Here is a 15,038-nt window from a genome sequence, read left to right as displayed (position 1 = left end):
TCTTTGCAGCCCATCTTTCTTCCTAACATGACTGGTCTCCTGTCAGCAGCACAAGTTTGCAGCCATAGAAGCCATCGGTTATCCATCTCTTTGGTGGGTCCTCTCCCATGCACAGAAGCCGTCAGTAAGACAAAATGGTTCACTGTCCCATGTTTTATTTTCCATCAATTGCTGCCTCTGGAGCTGGAGTAAAACTGCTTTACATGTAAGTATGCCTTCATAATAAAGTAATGTTTTTTATGCTACACTAATCCTTGCTTCCTGCTATAGTTTTATGAAAAATATTTTATTAACCATTGTTAAAACAGAAAAAAGAAAGAAGGTTTGGTACGCTAGATGAAAGTCCACAAACCCCGATCCTACATTCCAAAGTCCAATGAAGTCTATGAAAGTGGTGGGAAGCAAATGGACTAAGCCTTCAGAATGGTATTTACAGTATGCTCTAACATTAATAACTATATTTTGTAGTATGTCACCTAGGAAGCATTTCTGCGTACAATTTAAAACGAGCCAGCAGGTGGGCAACCGGAAGCTGTAATTTAGTGGCAGTAGTAATACCTACTAGTAAGTTATATCTCTGGAGATTATGTTATGTTAACACTTCGATGTGAGGAATGTCTCTGTAGGGCAAGTAGATACTGCAAAGTAAGGAATGACTACGGAGAGGTTGGTCACACTGCAAAGTGAGAAATGTCTGGGGAGGAGTTGTCTTGGATGCGTGTTGAGGCAAGCTCAGTATACAGGTTGATCACACTTGCAGTTATATTTAAAAGTTTATTGAAGTACAGTAGTTAGTTCAAAGGGAATACGTAAAGTCAACATATTTTGGGAGAACTGTTACCCCCTTTTTCAGGGCTGTGACAGTGGATGAGGTCGGAAACAGACCTGGAACCATAAATCTACTGCAAGTATCATCCTTTCAGTAGTGTCATAAAATAAAGAACAGTCATGTCCAGTGGGTAGTTTCTGACCTCATCCACCATCATAGTCCTGATGAAGGGGAGGCAGTTCCCCCTAATGCATTTGATTTATCATCTGTGAAGTATTTCAATAAACTAACTCCCTGCAGAGTAAGGAATGTCTGTGAAGGGGATGTGGACACTGCAGAGTAAGGAATGTCTGTGGAGGAGATGTGGACATTGTAGAGTGAGGAATGTCTGTGGAGGGGATGTGGACACTGCAGAGTGAAAAATCTCTGTGGAGGGGATGTGGACACTGCAGAGTGAGGAATATCTGTGGAGGGGATGTGGACCTTGTACAGTGAGGAGAGTCTGCGGAGGGGATGTGGACACTGTAGAATGAGGAATGTCGGTGGAGGGGATGTAGACACTGCAGAGTGAGGAATGTCTGTGCAGGGGATGAGGACCTTGTACAGTGAGGAGAGTCTGTGGAAGGGATGTGGACACTGCAGAGTGAGGAATGTCTGTGGAGGGGATGAGGACCTTGTACAGTGAGGAGAGTCTGTGGAGGGGATGTGGACACTGCAGAGTGAGGAATGTCTGTGGAGGGGATGTACAGTAGACACTGCAGAGTGAGGGATGTCTGTGGAAGGGGTATGGATCCTACAGAGCAGTAACTCCTCCCTCCCCCAGCCTATGACACTACGAAGAGAAGACATAATAAATTAAAATAAAAAGTAATTGCTTTTATTAAATGTACATTTTCAAAAATAAATGAAGCATAGGCAAAAATAATTCTTCTCTGGCTATAAGAGATTTCTCTATATTTTCTACAACTGTCATTAGAAAAAGATTTTTTTAAATAAATTTTAACTTGATAAATGAGTGAGGTCTCGCAAAATGAGTGAGGTCTCTCAATACGAGTAGCGTCTAAGTATAAAAGAGAATAGAGGAGCCTCTAAGTGTAACAATACAGTTACATTTAATGAAGGTACAACATTTAGCAACTCACATGGTTGATTAAAACAGGGACATCTAAGTAAGCATCCGGGTAAAGCTGTCCACATAGGCTGTTCTCTGCACTGCCATCAACATCATCCCTTCCACGCTGAGCTTCAAGCCTCACTTTCGGATCGCTCTACTGCAAGGTAGTCTTCAAGGTTACAGAATGACAGAGATGAGATCCGGCAGTGCGGAGGACGGTCTATGTGGACAGCTTTACCCCGGATGCATGCATATTTATATGTGCCTGTTTTAATCATCAACCATGTGAGTTGCTAAATGTTGTACCTTCATTAAAAGTAACCAAATTGCTACACTTAGAGGCGCCTCTTTTTTATACACTGTAGCTCCTGCTGCATTTTGCTTCTCATTCCCTTGTAGAGGCAGCCATTTGTGGATGGATATTTTATGGTTACACAACCTGGTCACATTGCTATGATTTTTTTATATGGACTATAAACTGAAGGACTTATGAATAAATGGTTGTGGAACGAATCATCTGAGTTTCCATTATTTCTTATGGGGAAATTTGCATTGATATACAGTATATATATGAGTGCTTTGGATTACAAGCACATTTCTGGAAAAAAGTATGCCCACAATCCAAGGTTTTACTGTATCTCTGAATTATATTATCATAATTTGAATTATTCTGGTTTCCCAAGTATTTTCTTAGTGTGATCTGTTTCCTTTACAATCTTTACAAATGGGCAATATCTAAATAAATTGAAAAACAAAAATATGAGGGGGAAGGAATAAAAGAAAGTCATGTCTCTTTAGGATGAGGGATTCTGGTATACTGTTGGTCCACCACCCATCCCACTTTGTGGTATGTAGGCTGGTGGTTGTTGAGGAGGGTAGAAAGGATAGGATCCAGGAACTGCGGATGGCTGGAAAACTGGAGCACTGTTCTGTAACACAAATACCTGTAATAAAAATAAAAATAATATATTAGATGCATAGATTTACCAAGCACAGAGAGTTGTATTGCAGAGTAGGTCCAGCATGTAAATATTTATCAGTGCTTTGAGCGAAAGATTGAAAGATTAAATGTAGTTGGTCAATAAGGTACAAAATCACTTTTGCTTCCAGGCTTTTTTTTTTTTTTTTGTGCCAGCTTTACCCAGTAAATATACTTATACAGCACTTTTACAAGACTGGATTTTAAATCTCAGCTTAGCTTGTTTCGATATATTCATTCCAAAATAGTAATAAGAGATACGCTTTAAAATATTTTAGTTCACTATATATTAAAAAGCCTTTTAGGAACCAAAGAAAATAAAGAGGTAAATATTTTTTTTTTTTTGGTAGAAGAGACCTTGCTTGGTTTTCTGCAAAAATATTACAGCACAAGCACAATGCGCACTCTTGATCTTAGAAATGTCAAGAATGGAGGCTGGTGCCAAGATAATGTACCTCCAGAGCGCATGCTTAAGTTTTACATCATCAGAAGCCATCCAATGGTTAAAGTAAAGAAGAAATTGGATGCAGACAAAACTGCAGATAAAATGGCAGCAATAGTAGATGAAACAGTGAGGGGAATTGTAACATTGGAGACATAATTCTGCCACAATGTGCAGGTGTCTCATTTGTATGGCAAATACTTTCAACAGATTTCTACAGTGTTGGAACTGCTAAAAATGATATATGTGCAGCTTTCATATAAGTTACAATGCACCTCCTGGGAAAGCAGATCAAAAGCTTTAAATTAAAGTGGTCAACAGAAGGGCCTGTTAGCACTAACACTGATTAAGGGATGAATATCTGAGGGTCATAAGCTTACTGGGGGTATTCATGACGATATATCTGTTGGGTGGGACCGAAACAAAAGAAGAGAAGCGCCTCTAAGTGCAGCAGGATTAAACGCTTTAATGTCCCCAATAAAGGGCTACTCACAATTAAACAGTTAAAACAGGCACATCGAGTAGTGTAGGTCCAGAACAACAGGTGCGGGAGATTCTGGTGCCACCATAAGACATATAATTGATGCCACAAGAGCGAGGAGGAAGCCAGCTGAATATCCTTTCCAGTCAGGTGGAGTTCAGCATGGAACACAGCGTCGGAGGTGGCCAGGAGCAGGGTGACACGGACTGTGTTCGGGACTAGAATGCAATGCATTTTGAAGCATGTGGGGTGCCACAGTGGGGCGTGCACGCTCTCTTCTCAAGCATAATAACACTCAAGATGATTCAATATATGTATTTATATACGAATAAATACACAATACCTGGCTGGAAGTTCCCTGCTGGATAGATAATTAATATACTGTATCTATGACAGCTAAAAATACACTGAATAAATACTAAAACATGTATATATATATATGTAAAAAATTTAAATTGTATTACTAATATCAATTAATATATAAATAGGCCATCTCCTTGGAGAAGGGAGAAATCAAATGGCAAAGTAATAGGGGGGTAACACTACTCAGAAAAGTACAAAACATACACAAAATAGTGCAGCGCTAAATAACAACCTGACTGTAACTTCAGAATAGGACCCTTAAATTAAAGTGATATATGCAATATTTTATGTAAGGTATATTCAATCTTTACCATCTATATCCATTTTTTTCCCAAATCTTTTATTTAGTTGGTCAAAAGACACGAACCATGGCATCAAAAAAACATTGAAGAAGCATAATGGTGTATAGAACAGCAAATAAAAAACATGTCATATATGAAAAAACAACACAGATCAAAAGACATTATGCACATCTAATACCCCTATTGCTTCACATATCCCTGGCAAGATGACAAAAAGTGTGACATCATAACTTCACAAGAGTGAGATAGGATACTGCCGGGGAATAAATTGGTAAACAGGACGATTCCATGGAACTTGCCCATATCCTTTTCCAATTTACTAGTATCAGAGAAGAAATTGTAGAACCGTATAAAATACTGCAAGAAAGAAAAGGGAAAGAGGAGTTGAAAAAGAAGAGCAACCTAGAAGGATAGAAAGAACATGGAAAGGGAAGAGGAAGAAGGGGGGGGGGGAGAAGAGTGTGGAAGGGTAGGGGCAAGGATAATGAGAACAGGAGGGAGTGGAGGGGAGATGGAGAAATGTGATCTCACAAAGCACAATGTTAACATATACTGTATTTATTGGCGTATAACACTCACTTTTTCACCATGAAAATTGGGTGCAAATAGTGCATGCGTGTTATACGCCAATACTTAAATTTTAGCTGCCTCAGAGGGGACAGGGAGGGGGTCGGGACGAGCGCCCTCAGATTAAATACAGTGAGAATCTCCTGTTTACTTGGCAGCCTCTGTAATAGGAAGTCCCGTCTCCTGGGACGCCATTGGACCACTGTTCTGTCTATCATGGGAGATTCTGACTGTATATAATCTGTCGGCAATCGTCCCGCCCCCCTCCCTGTCCCCTCTAGGCTGCAGATGGGCATCGATCAGGCTGCAATGGTGAGGCTGCTGCATTGATGGCAATGGTGAGGCTGCTGCATTGATGGCAATGGCAAGGCTGCTGCATTGATGGCAATGGTGAGGCTACATTGATGGCAATGGTGAGGCTGCATTGATGTGGACTGATGAGGCTGCATTGATGGCACTTGTGAGGCTGCAGATGGGCATTCCTTATTTAAAATTTAAGTTTTTTTCCTGAAACTTCCCTCTTAAAATGAATGTGCGTGTTATATGCCTGTGCGTGTAATACGCCGACGTAGTCAGTACCACCAGATTACTGATGTTATCCATAGATGTGTCAGAACCAATTTAGTCTATGGTGTCGCTTTCAAAGAGGGTTTGTCCCTCATCAGAGAAGAGGAATGTACTCCATTATGTCCACGTTTTGGAGTAGCATTCATGTTGGTGGCGCGCCGAGAGGATAAGATCCTCCATTTTATTTATTTCCTCCACTTTTTTGAGCCATAGATCAATGGTCAGAGGCTGCTGAGATTTCCATTGGGGAGGAATGCATGCTTTGGCAGCGTCAAGAAGATGGCGAATGATCAATTTTTTTGTAGAATTATCCTGTGATATTGCAGGCGTGAAGTAAAAAGAAAGCAGGGTCATCAGGGATTGGACATTCTGTAAATTTTTGGGCAAGGAAGTAGTTTTCCTTCCAGAACTGCTCGAGCTTGGGACAAGCCCAAAAGATGTTGAAAAAGTGTTCCCTGGTCCTCCTGACATCTCCATCAATGATCTGAGGTCGAGGGAAAAACACTGTGTAACTTTGCAAGTGTATTGTACCATCTGGTTAAAATGTAAAAATTAGTCTCCTGTATTCTTGTGTAGATGGATGATCTATATGTGAATTGGAGGATATGTCGTCTGCGATATAAGTTGAAAATTAGAATTTAGGACTTGTTCCCACTTACTAAGACATTGTGGTTGATGGTTCTCTGGGGGTACAATCAACAGTTGGTAAGTGGTGGATAGTACATGCGGCATAGTGCCCTCCTCCGAGCAATATTCCTCCAGAGTGGTAAGAGTTTGACAGAAATTCCCCAGGGGTAGCAAGGATTTAAGAAAGTGGCTGAGTTAGAGAGCTCGCCAAAAGTCCAGCCGAAAGGAACCGGTAAGGTTCGTAGAGAGCAGAGATCGATGGCCATTGTCTATCAATTAGGAAGTGAGAGGCTTGGAAGCAACCAGAGTTCATCAAAGTGTGAAAGGGTGCGTCCTGATATCCCGGTGCAAAGAGTGGGTTCCCTAATATCGGAAAGAGTGGTGAGTGTACAGATGTAAGAAAGGCTCGGGTGAAAAGGGAAGAGCAAAATCGTGCAGTCTGGCCAATCAGGGGATGACATTTTATATTTTTTGACAGTGATTGGTAACACCAGGGTGCCCTACAGAGAGATATGTCACTCTGGGACTGTTCCAGTTGGGGCCATGACTTGGTAACCTGGTGTCGATTCCAGTCAATAAGTTTACCCAAATGTATTGCCTGATAATATGTACTTATGTCTGGTACCCTCCATACTGTTTGGGTAAAGAAAGCTGTCGTCTGTTTAGGCGTGGTCATTTGTGTGCCCATATGAAGTCAGACAATAATGTGTTTGTTTAAAATAGTTAGAAGGGATATAAATCAGTAAAGCTTGCAAGAGGTAAAGGAATTTGGGAAGAATACTCATCTTAGGATGTTACATCTGCCAAACCACGAATGGAGTCCAGCGTGCCATATGTTTAGCAGAATTCGGCCATTTTTCAAGAGTTTAAGGAAATTCAGGTCTAACATTTGTGACAAAATATTTGTGACAATTTGGGGGGGATACATTTTCCCAAATATTTCAGCGCAGATTTGTCCATTTTAATTTAAAACTCGCTTGGAGTCAGAAAAGGAGGGGCTAAGGAAAATCCACCCCCATCGCTTTGGACTTGGTGAAATTAATCTTCGGATTTGATAGGGCCCCATATATCTCAAATTCGCGTAGAAGGTTTGGTAAGAGAAAACAGCATGTCATCTGTGTATGCCGATACTTTCTGCTGGGTATCTCCAACCTCTATTTCCGTAAGGTCTAGGTTCAGGCCTATAGTGCATAGAAAAAGTTCCAGTGACAGGGCAAAGAGGAGAGGTGACGGGGCAACCCTGTCGTGTCCCATTTGTGATCATGAAGGGTTCCGGCAAACACCATTAGCTCTGACCCTAGCTGAAGGTTTAGAATAAATCGTGGATATCCAGTTCAGCATGGTGTGTCCGAACCCCACAAATCGCAAGACCAAGAGCATAAATTGCCAGTTCACCCTGTCAAATGCCTTCTCAGCGTCTGTTCCCAGAAATACACACTGAGTGTGGGTTGTGTTGGCTATTTGCAATAGATTTAGGACTTTAATCTTATTGTCTCTGGCTTCGTGGGATGGTACGAAGCTTACTTGGTCCAGGTGAATCAAGTGTGGTAGATGCTGCTGAACTTTGGTTGCCAATATCTTTGTGAATATTTTGAGATCAACATTGAGTAAGGAAATTGGCCTATAGCTCCCGCAAGATGTGAGGTCCTTACCCTCTTTAGGGATCACTGCTATGTGAGCCTGAAGGTTTTCCTTAGTGAAAGATGTACCTGACATGAAAGCGTTGAACAGTTTGATCATAAATTGACCAAGAGATGGCAATTGAGTCTTGTAATATTGAATGGTGAGACCATCCAGACCTAGTGCTTTCCCTGGTTTAGTAGCACCCACAGCCCTCTGAATCTCAGCCATTGTGATCGGGTCGTCCAGCACTTCACTCACAGCATTATGTAATTGAGGCATGGGAGGAGGTTCTATTATGCAAATTATATAGGGATTTGTAGAATCCTTAAAACTTGTGCGCGATATGTTTGGGTAGAGTGAGCTTTTGTGTGACTGGTGATACGATGTGCGGTATGTAGTATGTGTTGCCAATTTCTGTTCTCTATGGGATCTGGCGAGTATTTTACCAAATTTATTTCCAGATTCGTACGTTGCTTTTTGAGCCTCGACCCATGTTTAATAGGCACATACAATACTGGCTGTAATTAATCTATTTATAAATATATTGATATTTAATAAGCATTTGCATACTAAATATTATATTTTTATAAGACATATTAAAATATATTAAAAATATAATGTATAAGAATATATAAAAATATACTATATAAGGCCAAATAAATCCAGATTAAAAATGAATATATTTTTATATATTCTTATATATTTTTAATATATTTTAATTTGTTTTTTTTATATTTCTTATAAAAATAATTATACTTAGTATGCTTATTAAATATTGATATATTTATATATTAATAGATTCATTACAGTCAGTATAAAATGGATATTTACAGTAAAGATTAAATATACCTTACATAAAATATTATATATATCAGTTTAGTTTAAGGGTCCTATTCTGAAGTTACAGTCAGGTTGTTTTTGAGGGTCACTAATAACATTTAACAGTAATATGTATTGTATTTCCCCTAAATCAGATCAGGTTAGGATTAACTACAACAAAATGTTGACCGTTTGTTTTATATAAGGGACTAAAGCAAAATGGCCACAATATATACCAATAAGGGCTACAAGAAAATGGCAGCGGTAACCGCTTTAAAAGTAAGGGGAATTCGTTAGCCAATTTTATCTCCCTGAGGAAGTCACAAGGAGAAACAAAACTTGGAGGAGGGACCTGAGAGGCTTACGAACATGGAACGAGGAAGGAAAAGACTGTGTGATACCGCAGGAGGTCACACTGACAGTCGGAGCTGCAGAACCGGCAGACAGGTGAAACACTCATCCCTGCACAAGTTATTTTTACACACATGCCTGGTTGAAGTGTTTTATATGTGAGTGCATATATGTTGTATGGTCAAAATAAACTTTTTTAAAATGATAAAGCACTATGGCATGGCTTTGATTGCTTTACATGTCACCACTCTGACTGGAGCTTGCAAGCAGCATCCATAAAGAAGGAGAAACATTAAGATGAGAGATCCAGGGGAATATTTATAAACAGGGCACAATTTTATAGGATACAAGGTGAGGGCACATCTAGTGGAGGAAGCACAGGATCCATAGGAGTGGCACGGAGGTGGATGTGTATGAAGAGATCGCTTCATTGTTTTGTCACTAACATACAAGTGGACTTTTCACCCAAAGAGATAGATTATAAGGATATTACATGGACTCATGTGACGGATTTATAAATTATTCTTTGCGCTATAATAATTTATAATGGTTGCAATATTACAAGGTTAATTTTGTGTTATACACTTGTTTTTTAGCGCTTGCACTATTTTGTGTATATATATATATATATATACATATATATATACATACACACACACACACACACACACACACACACACACACACACACACACACTTCACATAATTAATGAATGGATAGACCCATAGTGGGACAATAATAAAGGGAATACCAGAGCATAGGCATGGGCTATCTCCTTTCAGAAGGGAGAAATTAAATGGCAAAGTAAAGTTAAGCATTGGGATGAGACCTTAGAGCCTAAAGTAAGTGTACTACGCTCTAGTGTGTTAGATGTGTTGATAGATTTTTTTTTGTTTGGTGTAGGTCAATTTGGAGCCTAGCCTGTCTGTGTTTTTCCTGGGTTGGGCAGAGATCAAGGGAGAGCTGGATGACTTACAGGCAGCATCACTGAGAGTTCACAAGAATGGAAGAGGAAGTAGGGTGGAGCAGTCTGGAGTATTCTGAAGGCCCTGACCAATCCCCAGCCTGGGTTGGCAGGCTCCCCTCAAATACTCTGGGTCAGCCCAGCTGGGGAGGAGAATGTTTGGGGTGGAAGCTGGAGATGGAGTGTTAGGCTGTTGGTGGCCTTTGTGGGAACTTCCCAGTCTGGGGGGTGGTGACCTTGGGCCTGAGCTAGGGTGCGGACAGGACCTTCTTCAAGACACACAGAGGTGTCCTGGCCAGGAGGCATGGGAGCAAGGACAGCGGGAGAACACTGCCAGGCAAGTCTCCAGAAGGACAAGGATTAACCAAGAGGGCTGGTAAATGACACACAGTCAGATGGTCTAGGAGGCATGCCTGAGAGGACTGGGATGGAGCAGTCTGGAATGGATGCAGAGCCAGTCAGGAGGACTATGGGGTAGCGCTACATAAGGATGACCATGATGACCCTAACCTGAGACATGCAGTGTCATTTTATCACATATATATGGCGTAATTTTTTGAATTTCATAAGTGCGAGTGTGGATTATTGAAGCTACGTCCAGGGATCTCCCTGAAGCAGAGCGGTTCCATGAACTCTGCCAATGGGAGACCTACTGGATTTTTAATCCTTGACACCCTCCCACCTGGTGGACAAAATGAAGAACTGGATGTAAGCACTATTCCTAAAGGAAAATCCAATGTGCACTACAAGTGCACTTCAAGTGCAGTCGCTGTAGATCTGAGGGGAAGATCGGAAATGAGGGGAAGCTCTACTGATTTCTATCATTCAATCATGTGCAAGCTAAAATGCTGTTTTTTTTTTTTTTCCTTACATGTCCCCCTCAGATCTACAGCGAGATGCACTTCCAAGTGCACTTGTAGTGTACAGTGGATTTGCCTTTAGTAAATAACCCCCCCATGTCCTTTTTGGCTTCCTCCCCCTTGGGCCTCATGCACACGAGACGCTGTTAAACACGCGTTCAGGGGCAGTTGGACACTTTTTTCAACTGCCCCTGAACTCATTCAATGTTATCCTATGTGTCCATGTACACAGTCTAATTTTTTGGCATTTTTAGGCAGTTGCGTTTAACCTTGTTTTTCCAGAAGCAAAAAAATGGGTTCAGACGCAAAAGTTTTCCACGTTTCAGACGCCAAACGTGGCTAAACGCGGCTAAACGCGTACTACATTTAGCCGCGTTTGCCTTTATAAGTGCTTTTAAAGGAACCCTATTTTTTGGACCAGAAAACACAGAAATATGATGGTAAACTGCAGCAGAGAATGACATTTTGTGACCCGACTTTGGGGCCCCATATCTCGAGGCCACTGAGTCATTCTCTGCTGCAGAAAAGTGCTTAACATTTTCCGACCTAACTTTGGGGCCCCATATCTCAGGGCCACTTGGTACTAGGAACCCCAAATTTGGTGTGCTAACACAGTGGAACTAACACTACAACATATCCAAATTTGGCCCCGAATTATGGGGCCCCAAAGTCAGGTCGGAAAATGTCATTCTCTGCTGCAGAAGTGCTTGACATTTTGCAAACCGATTTTGGGGCCCCGTATCTCAGGGCCACTTGGTGCTAGAAACCCCAGCTTTGGATATGTTGTGGTGTTAGTTCTACTGTGTTTGCACACCAACTAGACGCAAACGCGGTAAAACGCGGCTAAACGCGGCATGCAAACGCAGCAAAACGGGTGTTTCTAAACGCCGGTTTCAGCTTTTAAAAACATGTGTTCAGCAGAGTTTGCCCGGCGTCTCGTGTGCATGAAGCCTTAATTGGGTGCACTTACACCAACCTACTACCATGTGATCACGTATTATGGAGGCACTTAATATGTGGTTCTTTGTGTATAGGGTTCAAATCGTTTTTCATATAAATAATAAATATAATTCCTTTTTATACTATAAGGCTTAATGTACACAGGACATTTTAAAACCTCTCCTGAACAATTTAACCTGACAGATAGTAACGGACGTTTATTTTATTTTTTTGCAAATTGTCAACAATGAAAAATGCCTGTTTACACACGTTTACAAGCTGTTACAAGCATTTTGCTTTTTAAATGCTTCTGAACATCCGTCCTGAACGCATTTTTTTGCTTTACAAAAAATGCTGCTAAACTCAACTGCCTAGGAATGACTATAAACAACCCTGTGTACATGTACTGATAGAGGAGAGTTCAGGGGCAGCTTAAAAAAAAAGCCCAACTGCTCCTAAGTGTCCATTTACCCGCAGCAGTGTATATGAAGCCTAACTTTGTTTAATAACCATAAAAACCCCTTTTGATTCACCATATCTTATCACGATTTATATGTAATCCTACCCAGTCTGGTGTGGTTTGGGGTCCATTATATTATATTAAGCCATTATATTATATCTAATTAAGCCATAAATAATGTGATAAAATGAAACTGCATGTCTCAGGTTAGGGTCATCATGGTCATCCTACATTAGGCTCTAGCAGGGGTCTCAAACTGGCGGCCCTCCAGCTGTTGTGAAACTACAAGTCCCATGAGGCATTGCAAGGCTGACAGTTACAAGCATGACTCCCACAGGCAGAGGCATGATGGGACTTGTAGTTTTACAACAGCTGGAGGGCCACCAGTTTGAGACCCCCTGCTCTAAAGGTCTCATCACGATCCTTAACTTTTCTGAGTATTGTTGTCCCCTACCCCCCCCCCCCCCCCGTTTACTTTGCCATTTAATTTCTCCTTTCTCCAAGGAGATGGGCCATTTATATATTAATTGATATTAGTAATACCATTTTTTACATATGTATATACATGTTTTAATATTTGTAAAGAGCCCCTTTCTCGCTCGGTTCCACTCTCCCGACACTCCTCTGCTGCTAGTGAATCAGATTGCAACGTCTGATGGTTCGGTCATCCGATGCTCCGGGATTAGAACTACAGCTTTGTGCCGTTCTAACCCAGTTGTGATAGCTCAGAACAAACACCAGGCAGGCTGTATGTAAGTTCAACCAGGAATATCCTTTATTGCAAAATACAGGCTTTTATACACTCAAAGTGGAGGTGCAGACCTCCTGCTCATATTACTCTAACAATACAGCTGTAACCTAATTAACCTAATTAACATGAGTTAATTAACTAATCCCTTTAGACAGCCTAGATGACTCAGACATGACCGTTAGGCCAGACTGGCCGTCTTGTAGTTCAGAAAATCCAATCAACATTATCACAATCAACATAGACTCTTCTTCACACAATAGCAGAGTTAATTAAGACAAATAACAATGGGGATCTAATGACTCTTAGATCCCATAGTAAACTTATTTACAATACACATTTTAGCAGACAATAGACAGACAGGTGTTGGAATTTACATCAGCATCTCCTAACAGTATCTGTCCCAGCATTATGAATCAGCCACTATTCCAATATGGCAAATCCAGGGTCCCCAGACATACAGCTCACAAAGAGCACCATTCCCCCAAATGCAAGCGCCCCCGATCGATCGGCAAGAGGCTAGCATACAGTCCCCTCCAAAAGTCTCTTTCCCGGCTAGGTCTGTCACAGTATTTATCCAGTGTATTTTTAGCTGTCATAGATATACTATTTATCTAGCCGGCAGGGAACTTCCAGCCAGCTAGTGTGTATGTATATGTATATATATATATATATATATATATATATATATATATATATATATATATATATATGTGGTTAATTGAAGAGGGCAGGTACTTCCCCTTCAGACCTGCTTATTGCCAGCTGAGTTGAAAATGTCAGAGAGAAGTGTGTTTGGAGAGAGATGGCTGTTGAGCTATCAAAGCTGAGAGGAGTTTGAAGCTGGAAGCACCCCTGTTACCTATGACTTGATCCTGCTGGGTGAGCTTGCCTGAACTGGGACTTTGCTATGTTATATGCTGTGGCTGGGAGGCTGAGCATTATTTAAAAGGACTGTCTTATACTGCTAAGAAGAGTTTTTTGCTGAATAAAGCCTTTTAAGTTGACTGAACTGTCTGAGCTGGCTTGTCACCCCCTGATCCCTGACAAATTTTTTATATATAGATATATATATATATATATCTATATATATATATCTATATATATAGATATATATATAGATATATATCTATATCAAGCTCTCTTGTCTCCTCCTCCCATGCTCGTCTCCAGGATTTCTCCAGAGCCTCTCCCATCCTCTGGAACTCGCTACCTCCACTGGTCCGGCTATCCCATACTCTTGCTACCTTCAGGCGATCCCTGAAAACTCATCTCTTCAGGGAAGCCTATCATGTCTACAACGAATCTCCTACGACTTCCATCAGCTCATTCCCCACAGTTACAACCTTTTGTACCACCTGCCCCACCCTAGTAGATTGTAAGCTCTTCTGAGCAGGGCTCTCTTAATCCTCTTGTATTTTATTGTATTGTAACTGTATTGTCTCCTTTTATATTGTAAAGTGCTGCGTAAACTGTTGGCGCTATATAAATCCTGTATATTTATATATATAGCATCATCTTGAGTGTTGTTATGCTTGAGAAGGGAGCGATTACTCCCCACTGTGGCACCTCGCATGCCCTGAAACGCGTTGCATTCTGGTCCCGAACACAGTCCACGTCACCCTGCTCCTGGCCGCTTCTGACAATGCGTTTCACCTGACCAGGAAGGAAATCAGCCGGCTTCCTCCTCGCTCCTGGGGCTCCATTTATCGGTCTTCCGATGGCACCAGCAGCTTTCGCGGCTCAGCATAAAAAAAAGTGCTAAATACCGTGCTGTCCAAAAAAAGGGGGGGGGGGGGGAGCTGCCAGCACCACAAATGACAATTGCAGAAAGTAAAATGGGAAAGTGATGGTGCAGCGCTAGTGACAATTTAAAATTTAAATGGGTAGTCTAAAGTGCATAGATGACGCAATCAGGACAGCAGGCTTGATCTGACACGTTTTATTCACGAAGATATCTTCGTGGATTAAACATGCCGGGTCAAGCCTGCTGTTCCCATTGTGTCATTTTATCGATTAACAAGCACTTGTTTTACCTCTTCTAAATGTGAGTGTAAATCTT

General features: G+C 41.2%; 1 protein-coding gene across 1 annotated transcript in view; it reads right to left on the bottom strand.

The window, feature by feature from the left end:
- Positions 1–1,624: 1,624 nt before the first annotated feature.
- LOC141106377 (membrane-spanning 4-domains subfamily A member 4A-like) overlaps positions 1,625–15,038 on the bottom strand; it is a 58,973-nt gene continuing 45,559 nt past the window's right edge. Inside the window, exon 7 of the mRNA XM_073597108.1 lies at positions 1,625–2,827. Coding sequence (XP_073453209.1) covers positions 2,678–2,827 — 150 coding nt within the window. The 3' untranslated portion in view covers positions 1,625–2,677. The remainder of the gene's footprint in view (positions 2,828–15,038) is intronic.

The sequence above is a fragment of the Aquarana catesbeiana genome, linkage group LG08, assembly GCF_042186555.1.
Source record: "Aquarana catesbeiana isolate 2022-GZ linkage group LG08, ASM4218655v1, whole genome shotgun sequence".
In the NCBI taxonomy this organism is placed as follows: Eukaryota; Metazoa; Chordata; class Amphibia; order Anura; family Ranidae; genus Aquarana; species Aquarana catesbeiana.
This window is presented reverse-complemented; position numbering and strand designations above follow the sequence as displayed.